The sequence below is a fragment of the Pararge aegeria genome, chromosome 7, assembly GCF_905163445.1.
Source record: "Pararge aegeria chromosome 7, ilParAegt1.1, whole genome shotgun sequence".
NCBI lineage: Eukaryota > Metazoa > Arthropoda > Insecta > Lepidoptera > Nymphalidae > Pararge > Pararge aegeria.
In genome coordinates this window covers 1,433,443-1,451,808 of record NC_053186.1, presented here as the reverse complement: position 1 = coordinate 1,451,808, position 18,366 = coordinate 1,433,443, and the positions used below count along the sequence as shown (strand labels likewise).

Below are 18,366 nucleotides of genomic sequence, written 5' to 3'. Positions count from 1 at the left end.
TTAAAAAAAACGGTTGCCAAAAATAACTACTTTAAATCGTGTCTTATATATATGCAATGGTCATATAGCATAGGCGAATTATGTTTGGGGTTCCAGGTACCAGTTATGTCGCACCAACTGAATATTAAAACGAGCTTGTTTCTTTATCAACCTTATTATTTATACAAAGGACAACGATATCAGGTATAATGTATTACGACCACCTTGTAAAAAAACTTAATAACATAAGAATTTTATATAACTTCGTAATTTTTTTTAAATTTTTTTAGATTGTTTTTATCTACACTTGGTGAAAAACAATTTTATAAATTTAAAATGCATTTAAAAAATTTCTAAACCGACAGGATTTGAACCTGCGACTTTCTGGCAATCGCTGCATTCTTAATTTATAAAATTTTCTTTAATCTAAAATTTTTAGCACTTATAATAAATAAATTGACATTATATGATTCATTATCGTCATATCCACTCGTTACCCGCCCACCAGTGGGCACGGGTCTTCTCCAGCAATGAGAAGGATTTAGGCCGCAGTCCATCACGCTAAACCAGTAGGGATTGGCGGGCTATAGCACTAAATATTAATTATTTAACTATTTTATTATTATCATTATTTACTTTAATATCATGAAAATCAATTATCTTTTTCCAAAAGTCTTAAATACTTAATCTTTTTTTAATAGCAATCATAATAGCTTTCAGTTTTCTTGTTACATCTTATAAGGCTTTAAAACATTGACTACGAACGCAAACAAGAAAAAAAGCATGTATTTATTGCATAATAACGACCCAGCGTTCATGTATATGACATATCTAGGCCATGTTCTTTGCAGATGGATACAAAGAGTCAAATAAGGTATTGTATCCGATACTTAATAGTATAAATGCGAAAGTGTGTCTGTGTTTTGTTCATTTGTTTTTTTTATACTATACTACGGCAATACACACATCGCCATCTAGCCCCAAAGTAAGCGTAGCTTGTGTTATGGGTACTGAGATAGCTAATGAATATTGTTTTATGAAAATTTATTTTATGAAAATAATACACATAAATACTATAAGTAATATTATAAGTATTTATGTGTATTATTATACAGATAAACACCCAGACACTGAAAAACATCCATGTTCATCACACAAACACTCTCCAGTTGTGGGAATCGACGCACTGCCAGTGCGTCTGTCAATGCGTCAAAATTTATATTATGCGTTCATGGAGGTACCTTTGTGGTTGGAATAAATACCGGCTATGTACGAGACGATCTCGCCAACGAAGTGTTCCGTACCACTATCTATATAAACGACAAAACAATTACGTTTGTTGCATGGGATTATATATTTTTAAAGTGAATTTATAACTAAACTAGCTGACCCCAGCGCCATCTGTCGGGCAGATCTGTGAATCTAAACCATCCAGGGTGCCACCCAAACGCATACCGAAAAATTCATTAAAATCGGTCCAGCCGTCTTGGAGGTGTTCAGTGATATACACACGCACACGAGAAATATATATATATAAAGATATTCACGTCGAGCAAAAACGAGCAAAAAAAAGAGTGTCTTTAAGACCGCGCGTCAGAAGTGAAAACATAAACTGTGTTTTATAATCTTTAATGGTTAGGTAGGTATAATGTTTTTTTCAATATATAATATTAGCGCAATAAACCGTTAACTACACACACTAACCACGCAGTGTAAACCAAGTAATTGTTAAAATAAATATTATTACGTACCAATAATAAGTATTAAATTAACAAAGACAATTATTAGGTTTGAATTCAATATATTTAACACAGCTACACAATAGGTTAGAGCAGCTGACTGTATCTTTCTCGCTCGGGTACACTCGGCGGTCCCGAGTTCACCCGATCCAGCCGTTCACCTCGGAGCGTGGCGGTTCAGGCTTGCTACCTACGGAAAAATCTGTGTGCGGTGCGCCAAAAGCGGTGCGACAATAACGTTGTCAAATTCAAAATTCATTTATTACAAGTCTGTCTGTTTGTAGTGATTCTACCACCGGTTCGGAAGGCAGATTCTACCGAGAAGAAGCCGGCAAGAAACTCAGCAGTTGCTCTTTTCCAACATCAACAATTTACATTTTACATTTTAACATTCATTTTTCTATCTTGTGAGAGCTGAAAGCGGAGCCGGATGCTTCCAAGCAACCTTGTCATTAAAAAAATCATCAATTGTATAGTAACCTCGCTGTAATAAATAAATGTGTTTTAACAAATTCTCTAAACTTGTGCATTGGCAGGTCCAAAATCACCTTAGTAATCATATTATAAAATGAAATGAAATGAAATGAAATGAAATATTTATTTTGCTAAATATGGGTTAATTATTGGTGTTTAGGATATAAAGTTCCAACATATTCTGTTAATACATTAACATGCAAAATTTAGACATTAAGATTTGGTTTAGACATTAAGTCATCTTAATATTAATCTTATTTGTTTTCAATTATATAAAATAATGTTCTGAGATTTATAGTGTCATATTAAATCATTGTATTAGTTATTTAATCACAATTCTAAGTTTGAATGTCAAATAAATGCAATTAAAATTAAATTAAATTAAATTAAATAACATGTCAGAAAATTGAGGTCACGCACACATGCAAAATTAAGCAGGAACCACAGATATTTCATGATAACCATAGCAGTTAAGGTATTCTGCGATGGTATAAAATGATTTGTCACACAACCAAAGAAACAGTTTCCTTTTAAAGGTTTTCAAGGGTAGTTTTTTTACATTTATTTCAATTTTATTATATATTTGGCAGCTCATTGCATAAGGCGATTTTAAAGTCAGTGCAAGTTGGTATTTTGGTATTACTAATTTATTTGGATATCGCGTGATACTTTTTGGGTTTAAATCAGTCTTCTTTTCAAAATACTCAATATTTCTATGTACGAATACACATACCTCATATATGTATAAGGAAGGTAAAGTTAGGATTTTATGTTTTTTAAATACAGATCTGCATGATTCAGTAGGATTCATTAGGAGAATGCTTCTGATACATTTTTTCTGTACTATAAAAAGTTTATTTAAATGAATGGATGAGCCCCATATAACTATACCGTAGCGTAAGTTTGACATAACATAACCATGGTATGCAGCAAACGCCGCTTCTACAGAGACGATCTGTCTTAATCGTCGAAGTGGGTATACAAATTTGTTAATTTTATTACAAATGTCGTTAATATGATATGTCCAGTCATAGTGTTCATCTAATTTAATACCTTAAAATTTTACATTATTCTCTATGTCAATCGATTCATTTTTATATATTATTTTTATCACATTTTTGTGGCGTCGTTTGGTTTTAAATTGTATACATTTCGTCTTATTAACATTTACACATAAAATATTACTCTCTAACCATTGGATCGTTTGATATAAGGATTTATTTATTTCCGATTCATGATTCGTTTTATCGTTACATGGTATAATAATTGTCGTGTCATCTGCGAACAAGATTGACGGATACTGAATGCTTTTAGATAGGTCATTAACATAAAAAAGAAATAAAAGGGGCCCTAAAACACTACCCTGTGGTACACCAGAGTTGTTATTTTTGTATTCCGATTGAAACATAGTCACAGTTTTATCTACCCGCTTAGATATTACAGTTTTTTGTTTCCTATCACTTAGAAATGATTTTAACCAGTCATTAATTTTTCCGCGAAATCCATAACTTTCTAGTTTGTCTAGGAGTTTGAGGTGGTTTACAAGATCAAAGGCTTTCGACATGTCCAGGAATAATACACTTATTGCTTGCCCTTTATCAATTGCTTCTGTAACTACCTTTATTAGTTTAAAAATTGCAGTTGTAGTAGACCTATTCTTTCTAAATCCATGTTGTGTATCAGTTAAAATATTAAAACACTCAGCAAAATTATACATTCTTTTGAATATAACCTTTTCAAAAATCTTTGATAATACTGGGTTTAGAGCTATTGGTCTATAATTTCCAATTTCATCCTTATTACCTTTTTTAAAAAGTGGCTTTATAACGGACATCTTAAGTCTTTCAGGAAATATACCTTGTTCTATTGAAAGATTAATGATATGAACTAAAGGTAATGAAATAAAGTTAACACACTTTTTCAATAAAATCGTGCTAAGTTCATCGTATCCTGTTGAATATGTGTTTCTGAGATTCATGATAATTTTTTTTATTTCGTAGGGATCGGTTGGGCTGCAAAACATATTATTTGGGTGGGTTTTTAAATTTGTAACAGAATTGTCAAAATTGCTCAGTACTCTATTTGATGTTTCAATAAAATATTTATTTATTATAGAACATATTTCTGTAGGGTTTTGTATTACTTTATCATTATAAGCTATATTATTTATTTCAGTTGACTTACGAGAAGTACCTACTTTTCTTTTTATAATGTTCCAAGTAGCGCTACAAACATTTTTGGACTTGTATATATAACTTTTATTAAAGTGCCTTCTTCTGTAATGAATACAATGACGTAAAATGCGTGAATATGTATTATAAAAACCTTTTTTCCTATTATCCGTACGTTCACAACAAATTTTATAGTGCATTTGTCGTTTTTTCCTAGAACTAACCCTTAAACCTTTTTAAGTAAAAGCGTATACTCAATCCCACAAATGACCCCTGTACCTTACGCAGACGATATACAGATGACACTAATTTATGACTATTTCTTGTAAGTCGACTGTTTATGTCGTAATCAATATTTGTGTTATTTTAAATATAAACAGCTTTGATACCTACTGCATTGGACTCTGTGCTCGCTATTTACTGCGGGGTATGTGAACACAGTTTTATTGCAATAAATGCCTATAAATAAATTGTGAGTAATTTACATACAAATATTAACACGCCAACTAAATTATCCAGTGTGCAACGCGCTAAATGGATTTCCCAGCGTTTTCGTTTTGGCAAGCATTTGCTGCACTTTCTGGCTCAGTACAAGCTTGTCTCAAGTTTGATTCCTGGTTTTAGAACCTTGAGAAGATCCTCATAACGCGCCAACTAAATTGTCCAGTAATATAACATACTAAATGGATTTCTCGGCGTATTTGTTTTGGCAAGCATTTGCTAAATTGTCTGACTCAGAACAATTATGTCTTAAGTTCGATTCTCATACTGGCGTTCTTCTGTCAGTAAATAATATAAAAAAATTGCAGCAATAAGTTAACTGTTCCCAAAACTCGTAATGTAGGCGACTGATTGATTTGAAGTTTTCACACAACGTGGCGTTTTTTGTTATAACAGAGTTTGAGTATACTTATTAAGTCTATCTCCCACGGCATCGGGAATTAACATCAGGCAGCGGAGAGTGGATACAGCTAGTTTTAATAAATATAAAAATTAGTTATTTTGGCTTTCATGGCCTCAAGTTTTTATCAGCCGTAGACTGAACCAGGAAATTGCAGATTTGAATTAATTTTCAATTTAAAGTTCAGTTAGCAGTTCTTCTCTGAAACTACAAGTCCGATTTGTAAAATATATTTTGTATTTCATTGCCTAGAATGGCTATATAAAATTGGATTGGTGGACCCCTACAGGGTATGAAAATTTGTATGAAAATCCGTAATTTTTGAAGATAGGTATTATATCGATGAAAATGATAAAATACATGTTATAGGATTTGTAAAAAGACTATCCCAAAGGATTTAAATACCGGATGAAATTTTATTTAGTAGAACGTGCCAAATTCTGAAAACACCAGTGCGATATAAAAATATCTTATGCATTTTAATAGTTCAATTTTCTAGTAAGCTTGTAACATATTATAATATCAAAAATTCATATCAAACGTCAAAATGCCGTCTACCGGTATACTGAAGATGTCGGTGGCGGAAACGATCGTGGAGGAAACTGACGCGGCGCTGAGGAAACGCCACTCTATTGTCTCTGGGAGGAGTGATTTCTGTAAGTACTACGGCCGCACGAAACTTAATTATAGGTTGGCTTTATTGACGAGAAAAATGTCCGACTTGAATTAGTATATGGCGGTCGACAGACATTGTAAAACAAATCTTAAATTTAAAAATATTCTTTAAGAAAAGTTTGTTCCACTTGGCCACTGTGGTGGATTATTGTCTAAACCCTTCTCATTGTGGGAGATCCGTGCGTGTAGTTGGTCGGTAATGGGTTGATATGATGGTTCCCAAGACGTCTTTTATAAGGAATTCCACACACCATAGTCCTGTGCCCCATGTGTCCAATTACTCCCTGCGAATCGTTTGATGTCACCTGGATTCTTTGTGGGGGTTCTACCAACACTGCGCTTTCCAGAACGGGGTCGCAACTCCTGCATTGGGTACCCAAACGTACATTAGTACCATTAGTGCCATTTAGCTTTGCAGCTCGTTCAGCTGTTTCGGTACCTCTAATTCTTCTACGGGTGTCCTCTGTATTACTGAGTGCATCGCGTAGAGATACTTCAAGCATAACTCTCGGTTTTGCCTGCTTAGACTTTGGAAGAGGCATACCTATAGTTAACGACCACGTTTGTGCCATAAGCGATGTGCCTGACAAACGCATTGTTAGAAGACATGGGACTCCTGGCAATGAAGGAATTTGAAGAAGTCTTTTCTTCATACTCCCTCAGTGTAGAGGCATGCAAGGAAAAAGTCCTGCAACGTGTCGTCCTATGTCCATCAACCTGAGTACGTGTTAAGTCACATGTGGCTGTTATTACCTATGCCCTTAAGACCGGAACACAACTGCTTGGTGGCAGAAATAAGCATGGCGATAGTATTATCCCGGACTTACTCGGCCAAGAAAATCTCAACTACTTCTAAGTAGACACCAATCTTTCTAGACACGTAGAAATTAGTAAAATTAACACTAAAATCAACCATTTCATCATTCCAGGGTCCTCGTCAGACGAGGATGAAGGTGTACAACCCCACGAGAAGGCCATCGCGGCTGGACAACCCAACCCACCATACTGTGTTCGCAACGTGGAACAGCACGCCTTCGGCAGGCGGGAGATCAACATAGCGGAGCAGGAGATGCCCGGAATCATGGCGCTGAGAGCCAGGGCCAAGGATGACAAGCCTTTGAAAGATGCCAAGGTAATTACGAACCTTTTTGACCCTAATCAAGATTATGAAAACTGCTTGATACTCTCCCTCCTAATTTTACATTTACTTCGTCAAACCAGCGTTTGGTAGCTCGCGCTCCTCATCAGAGTTTATTACGGTTTTTTAAAAATCCCGTAAGAATAGTTTGTTATTCTGGGATAAAAAATAAACTATGTTACTTTCCGTGCTTTCAACTAACTGTTCACCCAAAATCAAGTTGGTTGGTTGATCAGCGAGGAATTGCAGGACGAACACACTTTACCATTCTTAAAATTATGGGCATCTTAACATTTATCATCTTAGAGTTGTGGTTAGGGCTTCGGCTTCCTTTTCGGGGTTACCGAGTACGATCTTCGACACGCACCTCTCTTAACTTTTCGGAGTTGTGTGCGTTTTTAAATTATACCATTTAAATATCACTGGTTTTTTCGGTGAAGGAAAACTTTGTGAGGAAACCTGCTTGCCTGAGAGCTCTTCACGTTGCCAAAGGCGTGAAGGGTAGATTGCAGTCTACCACGCCGCACTTCTCCAGCGTGGTAGGAGCTAAACTCTACTCGTGCTGAAAGGAGTTCCGTGCCCTGTAGTGGGCCTATAATGTGTTGATGATATATTATTAAAATTAAGCTTAATTTGCTATACTCCGCGAACAGCAGGAGAATCTGCATGGTGTAATTTATAATTACTTCAATCCCTATACTCCACACCAAAAAGATCCTCGGCAATGTACCCTCTACGCACGTTTCGCTCCGGAAACCGAAGCATCCTCAGATGTAAGGAGGATGTCAGGAGATGTTGACTTTAACAATGAATAATTGTTAAGTTAACAATTATTCATTGTAAAGTCAACATCTCCTGAGGATGCTCCGGTATGGATTTGTTTATTTGTTTGTTTATTGTTATTAGGTACACAAAACAGGTAATAACTAAAAGTAGATCTAAATATAAGTAATAACAAGTTTTGTTCTAAGCTACAACCCAAAGTATGTGTACACAACTTGGAATTAAATTAAACAGAAAGTAAAGATGAAATTAATGTTGAAACAAAAAAGAAACACTAAAAAAATAATATTATATATATGATTTCCCTAAAGATTATGTGGAATAGTGCTTAATAATTTGATTTTTAAAAATATTTATCCTTTTGTTAAAAATGTTTATATATTACGATTACTTGATACTAAATCATTATAAAGGCGGCACATGCGAATGATGGGATTGTAAAAGGAAGTATTGTTCTTGTAGACACAAAGATTTCTGCAAAGTAACGCAGTTGTTGCAAGCCCGCCTACCTACTCTTAGACTGATAGAATAGAATAGAATAGAAAAACTTAATTGCAACACAACACAATAGGAAAACACAAGGAAAACAGTAATAGTACTTAGTGCTAGAGTGCATAGGCGGCCTTATCACTAAAAGTTATCTCTTCAAGGCACCGTGAGCGTGCGAAGCCGATAAAAAAGTGAAAAGTGTGAAAATGCATAAAGGATGTTACAAAAAATAAAATAAACTTACATGAACATACATACTACATTTACATATTAACTACAAAAATACCGATATAAATTTATATATACTATAATTAGATATTTATGATATATATTTATGCTATTATAAACTTATATAATACTCAATTACTTAGATAAGTAATAATTTTTAAGCGATGACTGACCAATTAATTGAGTACCTTTTTGCAGATCGTCGGCTGCACGCACATCAATGCACAAACAGCTGTACTTATTGAAACCTTAGCGGCACTCGGCGCTACGGTACGCTGGGCGGCCTGCAACATATACAGCACGCAGAACGAGGTCGCTGCCGCTTTGGCCCACGCAGGTACCTTCCTCTTCTTTTTAGGTTAGAGGCGCGATTAGGGGTGGGGCTCCGGTCGCTAGCTCTCTTTGGTCCATGCGATACTGATAATGGAAAATTGTTGTGGCACAAACCGTGCCTTGGAGTGAAGAGTACGAAGTCAAGAAGCCATTTACCCCCGGATCAGCATAGTAAGTGTTACACAAGGGGGAGTTGCGTTCTTACGAGATCCCGAAACTTTCTAATAAATGCTCATGGTGGCCATTATTGGGATTTTAGGGGACAGGATTTCCACATAGCCCGATCTCTACACAGACACAATAGCGATGGATTATAGTGATATCTGCATATCGTCTGCGAAAGGTGCAGAACTCCTTTGTGGGGTTGAGTATACGCTTTTACAACATGATTCCTAAGGAAATTCTTGACCTACCAATGCATACATTTAAAAAATGTGTAAAAACGCATCTAGTACAGCGAGGTTACTATACATTTGATGAATTCCTCAATGACAAGGTAGAATGGAAGCAGCCAGCCTCGCTCTCATCTCCCGCAAGATAGCAAAATGATTGTAAATGTTGATGTTGGAAAAGAGCAACTACTGAGTTTCTTGCCGGCTCTTCTCGGTAGAATCTGCTTTCCGAACCGGTGGTAGAGTCACACAAACATACATACTTGACGTTTCAAAAGTGCTTATAAAGTAGGCCTACTTGAAATAAATGAATTTGAATTTGAATATGAGCTAAAGTAAAAAAAATCTTACGTGTCTTATAATGTAACCAATCATTTTGTTACTTTTTAGTGTAGATTTGACACACAATCCTCGTTATACCTTCGTTTACAAGCCCTTTGCTTGTAATTAAATGGAACACTTGTCCTTCAAATTGGATTTGTTTCAATCGTTATTATTAATATTAACATCCTCATCAACTAATGGATGGCCACTGCTGGACATAGGTCTTTTGTAGCAAGTTCCAAATACCAGTCTTGGGTCCAGCGCAGTGGCGTGTGGCGCGTCTTCGGTGAGGGTATGCACAAAACGGGAACATGGCATACAATTTAAAATTCTCCTCCCATACGAGTTATATAAAATAATTTGGGTAGGCAGTGCTTTTGGGCGTGTATGAAGTGCACGCCACTGGTCCCGCGGCTCCAAGCAACTCGTTTGCTGCTATCTGTCCACATCATCAAGGTTTACCAAATCGTTAAATCATGCATTAGAAAATTCTATTCTCGATGTTTGGTTATGATCCCATAAGTAATCAGTGTGTCTCTCTTCAGGATTCGCTATATTTGCGTGGCGTGCCGAGAGTGAGGAAGCCTTCTGGTGGTGCATAGACCAGTGCTGCACCGCGTCGGGCACGTGGCAACCCAACATGATCCTGGACGACGGCGGTGACGCCACGCATCTCATGCTGAAGAAACACACAACCGCTTTCAAGCTCATTAAAGGTTTGTTTTAATCTAGTGGCGCGACTGCAAAATGGTTCCGGTGACGCCATAGACGAATATTAAAAATTGACACTAGGCTATCTGCCACTGGAAGATAGCCATTCGACGAAATACGGCGTTACTCTTTAAAGATACGATCGAGGTTTAAATTCGAAATGAATGAATGAATGAATGAATACACTTTTATTGTACACCACATAAACATAACAAATCATAAGTAAAAAGTTAACAAAAAGTATACAATTTAGCGATAACGCTACATAGCGATAGCAGTACTCCATGTAATGTCTTACTTGCGCATTACAGAGCTGGAGTCTATGGTTTAAATCAAAAGTATTAAACAGTTGACCTTGTCCACAGGTATAGTGGAGGAGAGTGTGACAGGTGTCCACCGTCTCTACCAGCTGAGCAAGGCGGGCAAACTATGCGTGCCCGCTATGAACGTAAACGACTCCGTCACCAAGACCAAGTTCGACAACCTATACTCTTGTAGGTGAGTGTGCTAGTGCAATGTCTTTCAAGCTAATAAACGCCCGGTTCTCAAGTGTCTATGTTTAAAACTGGCCATGATAACTTTTTTACTTCGTTTTGGTTAATACCTAGTTATCGCCTAAATAGAAAGCCTAATAATTTAGACGATGTCTATAGTACGTTTCACCAACTCTTAGGTCATAACTATTGGTCAAATGTAGATTTATGCCTAGGAATATATAATCCTTAGATTAGACGTTACTTATTTATGCATTGCCTTGATCATCGTTAGTCACAACGGGCATAAGTGTCTGATTTGGTATTAGTTTCTGATTGAAATAGAAACAATTTTGCATTCTTGTAATTTTTTTAAGGATATCCAATTGTTATGAAAATACATTATAGCTTATGTTACTTAGTGATAGTTTAGCTTTCTTTTGGCAAAGAAATGGTTAAAATCGGTCCAGAACTTACGGAGCCTATTGGGTACAAAAAAAAATATAGATGTATAGCGCTATTAATTGGAGCCTCACATTGTGTAGTTATTGACAAAACAGTGTTGTGTTTCAGGGAAAGTATAATCGACGCTTTAAAACGTAGCACAGACATAATGTTCGGTGGGAAGCAGTCGGTGGTGTGCGGGTACGGGGAAGTGGGGAAAGGATGCTGTCAGGCGTTAAAAGCACTTGGATGTGTTGTAAGTATTACTCCTCATTACTTGCGTTCTCTTTACTTGCGTTCACTTTACTTGCGTTCACTCTACTCGCGTTCACTTTACTTGCGTTCACTTTACTTGCGTTCACTTTACTTGCGTTCACTTTACTTGCTTTCACTTTACTTGCGTTAACTCTACTTGCGTTCACTTTACTTGCGTTCGCTTTACTTGCGTTCACTTTACTTGCGTTCACTTTACTTGCGTTCACTCTACTTGCGTTCACTCTACTTGCGTTCACTCTACTTGCGTTCACTTTACTTGTGCTCACTTTACTTGCTTTCACTTTACTTATGTTTTGACGGCCGACTGGCGCAGTGAGCAGCGACCCTGCTTTCTGAGTTCAAGGCCGTGGGTTCGATTCCTACAACTGGAAAATGTTTGTGTGATGAACATGAATGTTTTTCAGTGTCTGGTTGTTTATCTGTATATTATAAGTATTTATACATATTATTCATAAAAATACTACGCTACTACAAGCTACGCTTACTTTGGGACTAGATGGCGATGTGTGTATTGTATTGTCATAGTATAGTATAGTAGTAGTATAGTATGTATAATTTACTTACGTCCAATTAACTTTATTACGTTAACTTCGCTTTTGTTCACTTTACTTTCGTTCATCTCGCCTTCGTTCAATTTGTTTTCGTACCCTCCACTTAGGTTCACTTTACTTAGGCGTTACGTAAATTAAAATACTTTGTGTCTTGTCTTGTATACACAACAAACAAAAGACCCACTGTAAAAATCGGTTCAATTTGCCCCAACACTATAAATTTGATTAAAATGCCCCAACATTATAAAAAAGCTCAAGAAATCCCAAATTCTTTGGGGTCAAAATGATATGGGCTTATTTTTACAATCCAGTACTTTCCAACCAATGGTAGTCTACTGAACAGACGAACTTGACATTTCGAAGTATCTATAAAGTAGCACTACTTGGTATAAATCATTTTATATTTATATTTATTGTCACGTTATGTGTTTCCCTTAATACCCACAATGGAATCGCGGTGGTATGTGCACTTAGCGTCTTTATTTGTTTATTGTTAATTGCCTAAAATCCGATCAGGAAATTCGGCGCTTTAGATTCAGTACGAATCACTTCTGGGCAGGTTATTAAATATGTTAAACGGCTATTAACTGCAATCTATCTCAGAGCAAGTATCAAATATATTGAGGTTTAGCCACCAGGATGTGCTGCGAAAGTTTGTGGTTGTCTCGTTTGTTTATATTTTAAGTCATTACTTGTTAACAGGTATACATCACGGAAATCGATCCAATATGCGCGTTACAAGCAGCTATGGACGGCTTTAGAGTGGTAAAATTAAATGAGGTATGTTGAATTATAATATTAGTTTTAGACGATGCACACGACTTTGTTTCTGAAAGTTCCGTCCCGGGTGTTTTTTTATGGATAAGTTAATTTCATTCATTTATTATTATACTATAATACTTTCAACAGCAATTATAGTGAGACGGACATTTTACACGTCGGAATTGGCGCTTATAGGAAAATGATAATATGGCTCTTTTTAGTTTTTTTTTCAACTTTTTCATGTTACTTGATCTCTAAGCATTTTGAGGCTAATGTTATCGTTTATGTATAACTAAATTGTGGAAATATTATTGATTTATGTGATAAAAAAAATATTGTACATTACTCTGATGTGTAAATGTACTAATGTACAAATATTGGTAAAGAGCAACTGTTGAGGTTCTTGCCGGCTTCTTCTCGGTAGAATCTGCCTTCCGAACCGGTGGTAGAGTCACTACAAACAGACAGACTTGTTGACTTTTAAAAGTGCTTTTATTAGGCCTACTTGAAATAAATGAATGTTTTATATTTTTTTTTTACGGTTAGTGTCGCTGGAAGAGCTAATTAATAAATAAATAAATGATTGTAGGTGATAAGACAAGTGGACATAGTGATAACGGCAACGGGCAATAAGGGCGTCGTTACACGAGACCATATGGAGCGTATGAAGAATGGCTGCGTGGTGTGCAACATGGGACACAGCAACACAGAAATAGACGTGCACTCATTGAGGACGCCGGACCTGATGTGGGAAAGAGTCAGGAGTCAGGTGAATGAGATCAATATTTTCTAGCTAACTTCGTCTGCACTAAATCGGTTATTGCCGGAAAACACGAATAAAATAACATTTTTTAAAAATGAATCCTAGCTAGATCGATTCATCGCCCCCGAAACCCCCTGTATATTAAATTTCATGAAAATCGTTGGAGCCGATTCCGAGAGTCCAATTATATATATACAAGAATTAAATAAATAAATAATAATAAATAAATATACTCTGACAATACACACATCGCCACCTAGCCCTAAAGTAAGCGTAGCTTGTGTTATGGGTACTAAGATGACTGATGAATATTTTTATGAATAATATACGTAAATATTTAGAATATACATATAAACACCCAGACACACACACATTTTCCAGTAGTGGGAATCGAACCCACGGCCTTGGACTCAGAAAGCAGGGTCGCTGCAAACTACGCCAATCGGCCGTCATTGCTCGTTTAAAGGTATAAGATTTACTAGCCGCTGCCCGCGATTTCGTCCGCATCAATTTTTGGTGTTTGAAAAGGTATCCTATTTTTATATAGTTTTAATTGTATATGCAAATGGCCCGCTTGATGGTAAGTGTTAAATACATGTTCATACGTGTTAAGCCTCATGTGCCTTTTGAAACCCATACATCGCAACCGAGGAGTCGTTTTCGATTAAGGAAATACTTGAACAGCGGAGTAAAATGGATCTTATTTACATTGTATTAATGCTCAAATTTGCCTTCCATTCTAAAGCACGGGTTTTTGATAGAACGTTTATAAAACAAAAAGCAGTCAACCAATTTGCGACTCTAAAACCACAGACGTTCGGACTATTTTACTATGACGATAAAGAGTTTGGTATTTAAAAACGGATTCTCGCTTGCGACTGAGTATAACTTGTATTAAGTCTTAGAGATGGACAATGTTGTTAATTATAACTGTAATAAGAAACTTGTTTCGTTTGAAGTTACTGTGAGAGGGTGACAACAAAAAAAAAATACCCGGCTAAGTTTGTTGTGGGCTCTTCTTAGACCAGGGCGCGTTTGGAACCCTCGTAGCATTAGGTTTAAGTTGGTGAACGAAGTTATCACCATCCCCTTACGACTATGTAAACATCCCTATCCCTATCCCTACTAAGATTATAAATGTCAATGTAAGTTTGTTTATTACGCTTTCACGCAAAAACTACTTAACCGATCCTCATGAAACTTTGAACACATATTCTCGGAAGTGTTAGAAATAATATAGGATACTTTTTATCCCGACATTAAGCTCGGTTCCATTGGGAGAGGGTATGAAAGTGTTTGACGATTTAAACAATTATTTTTGTACTGTAGAGGTTATAATATGTGTTTAATTTTGCCCAAACTGTGTAGATCTGATGAATGTGGTTGGAGATAGAGGACAGAACTCCTCAGCGGACAGCAGAAAACCCCTCATTTAAGGCTTAGCGATACTGAATACTTTAAATTTTTTTAAGAACTACAACCAAATTGAATGCCACATCAAAAAACAAAATCAAACGCATACGAAGTTGCGGGCAACTACTATGTATGAACGCTTCATAAGTGCCTGTGATAGGCCTACATGAATAAAGAAGTTTTGAATTTGAATTTCAAGGTCGATCACATAATCTGGGGCAACGGCAAGCGTATAGTGCTGCTGGCGGAGGGTCGCCTCGCCAACTTGTGCTGCTCCTCATTGCCGTCGTTCGTCGTGTCCGTCACGGCCGCCACCCAGGCTCTGGCTCTCATCGAGCTGTACAACGCACCGCAACATCGTTATAAGGTACGCATGAAATTCTTGGATGGAATCAACACTGTAGGCTAGGTAGGTATATCAGTTTATTCCATTTATTCATTCACATACTACAAAACACTATAATAATATATATCATAATTATTATAAGTAATAATATATATCACTTACCATTGGGAGAGACTGCAGTCAAGGCCTAACTTGTAGAACATAACAAAAAATCCAGACACTGAAAAACATTCATGCCCATCACACAAAGATTTTTCCAGTTGTGTGAATCGAACGGCCTTGGACTCCAGGTTTTTTAATCCTGCGGAAATCTTAGGTACTTTGGGGCTAAATAGGCACTATCCATGTTGTTTTAGATGTAGACCTTGATGCATAATACTTTTACAATTAGAATACGAAGATTTAATGATTTTTCTCCCTTTTCCTTTTCCTTTTCCAATTCCTTATTCCTCTTAATCTATCTCTTACTTTAATTCTACTTCTTCCCCTTTCTCTTCCTCTACGTCATTATTTTTTATTAAAGTAATCAAAATATCGAGCGTATAAATGGTTGCCTATTGAAATCGTTGTGTAATTCTCGAAAGGAATACATCTCTTACATTTCCGTGCTTGTACACACACATTACTTTTGCTTGTTCCAGGCTGACGTATACCTATTACCCAAGAAAATGGACGAGTACGTAGCTAGTCTCCATTTACCCACATTCGATGCGCATCTCACTGAGCTGACCGACGAGCAGGCTAAGTATCTAGGCCTCAATAAAGTGGGGCCGTTCAAACCAAACTATTACAGATACTAACGCCTGAGAATTAGGGCTTCGCGCCCTAAAAATGATTGTGTAATATAAATACATCGGATTGTATGCATTTTTAGTTAAGCCGTATCGAATGACGTGCAGAGGAACAAAGGTCAAGTTTTTCTAATTTAGGGACAATTAATCCAATTGTAAATTGGCGACAAATTACCCCAGTTATAAAGTTGGGGGCAAATGATCCCAATTATAAAGTTGGGGACAAATGATCCCAATTATAAAGTTGGGGGCAAATGATCCCAATTATAAAGTTGGAGACAAATGATCCCAATTGTCGAACGTCACTCCAATTATGAAAAATAAACCGTATCATGAAAACATTGTGACGTCACGACGGTTTAATGATCTGTTCAAAGAACTATTTACTTTTAAGTCAGTCACAAATTTTGGTTACGAGTTTGCAACGTTTTAATTTTCATAGAGCATTGGGGCTAAAATGTAACACTTGAGTTATCTTGACAAAGAGGTGATTGAGACTTCGACGTCCCTCTTTCGAACTTATATACCTCACCCAATTTTTGATTTGATCTCTGGATCATGTCTCTCTATCATGAAATAGTAAAACATAAAAAATACAAGTTTAAATCGGCGAACATTTGAGGATACCATCAATTTTGTCGGACATTAAAATAAAGAAAGCAACAAAAGATACAGATGTTTTTGAGTCTTAGAGAATAATAAAAAATGCATACTATTCGATTCTAAGCTGAACTAGATACTGACTGCACAGATGCATAGACATTGGTACAAATTAAATTATATTTTTGTTAAATTTATTTATATTTATTTATTTAATCTAATTTTAAAAATTATATGTTTTTGTTCTAACTCTAAAATGCTACCACCAAGTAAGTGGCAAATTTTTTTTAAGAGATTTATTAAAATTATCCTGCGGGGTTAGATACAGTTAGATTCCCGAAGCGTCACGGTAATGAGGGCATGACAACATCGGATGGGTTTAAATCAAGTCTGGCCAACACTGACAAAAATATCCATGAGCACTGACAAAAATATCCATGAGCTGACTTATTTTAACAATACGTTCATCGAAACTATGTACTTTCCAAATACATTTTTGAATGAATGAATGACTGAATATACTTTTATAGCACACTACAAAAAGTGCATAAAAAAAATTGTTTGAAGTTTTATGATTAGATTAGATAGATTATATGTTTAAATAAAATTTGTCACTTACGTGGTTATGTAAAACTACCAAGAATTGTAGCTTAATTTATTTTTAAGTAAACTAGTAATGTGAAATATATGGTTATACTTTACCATATAATTTTTATCCAATGTGAAGAGCAACTAACATACAATTTTAGAGCATTTTTTAATGTCGGCATACAAATAAAACTATATATTATGTAGCACAATCTGACATAATAATAATAATAATATTGAAAAAAATATGACATTTTTTGAATATTCTGTATATTTTTTATGCTTCATATAACAGTTTTTTTTGTTTGCCGGACATTAAAATATGTCGTACTGGTGATATATTTTAGGAGTTATTAAACATTTTACAGTATTAACAAAATCTTAACCATTCCTTGATTTTTTTTTAAAATTATTTTAGTTAAAAATTATTCAAAGTCATGCATTTTATTTTTGACATGTAAAATATATACTAAATCTTGCACATGTTTTAAGCCATGCACATAATTAGACGACTGTATTTGTTTAGATTTGTAAGACGAGGAATTGTTTATATATAAATTATATGCAGATTTTCTTACATACAAACTTAATCCCCGATAAAATGACCCCAAATTTATAAAAAATTGGGGACAAATGAACTCCATTCATTTGTTAACATTTTATATATGTAATATTTCTAAGTTATTAGAGATTTTATTTGAATTGAGTGCAATATGTAAATTATTTGTTAATTATTGCACATGTTTTAAAGCATGCACTTATTTAGACGAATATGTTTGTTCGTAGTTTTATAAAATCAGGACTTGCTTACATAAATTAAATGCAAATTCTAGGTCACAATATAATCGTCTTGAGTAGATGCAAAAGAAAACTACTACCATACCAAACCAGACCTGTGGAAATTGGCCGGTCCCAAACGTGGTCTCGTAAGTATAGAATCACTTTAACTTCATAGTAAAATGGACTATAGCTATTTACTTTATATATATATATATATATTTATAATATAGCTGATTTTAAAG

The 18,366-nt window shown here is 35.6% G+C and overlaps 1 protein-coding gene across 3 annotated transcripts in view; it reads left to right on the top strand.

Annotated features, from left to right (window-relative positions):
* LOC120625151 (adenosylhomocysteinase-like 1) overlaps positions 1 to 17,562 on the top strand; it is a 38,944-nt gene extending 21,382 nt beyond the window's left edge. Inside the window, exons 2-11 of one of the 3 annotated variants that reach the window (XM_039892117.1) lie at positions 5,764 to 5,920; positions 6,869 to 7,071; positions 8,776 to 8,914; positions 10,172 to 10,342; positions 10,703 to 10,835; positions 11,384 to 11,510; positions 12,784 to 12,861; positions 13,433 to 13,612; positions 15,219 to 15,386; positions 16,007 to 17,562. In XM_039892117.1, coding sequence (XP_039748051.1) covers positions 5,812 to 5,920; positions 6,869 to 7,071; positions 8,776 to 8,914; positions 10,172 to 10,342; positions 10,703 to 10,835; positions 11,384 to 11,510; positions 12,784 to 12,861; positions 13,433 to 13,612; positions 15,219 to 15,386; positions 16,007 to 16,165 — 1,467 coding nt within the window. In that variant the 5' untranslated portion in view covers positions 5,764 to 5,811 and the 3' untranslated portion in view covers positions 16,166 to 17,562. Of the gene's footprint in view, positions 1 to 5,644; positions 5,921 to 6,868; positions 7,072 to 8,775; positions 8,915 to 10,171; positions 10,343 to 10,702; positions 10,836 to 11,383; positions 11,511 to 12,783; positions 12,862 to 13,432; positions 13,613 to 15,218; positions 15,387 to 16,006 lie in introns of those variants that run through there. The other 2 variants (XM_039892116.1, XM_039892115.1) reach the window with 2 other exon arrangements.
* Positions 17,563 to 18,366: the final 804 nt, after the last annotated feature.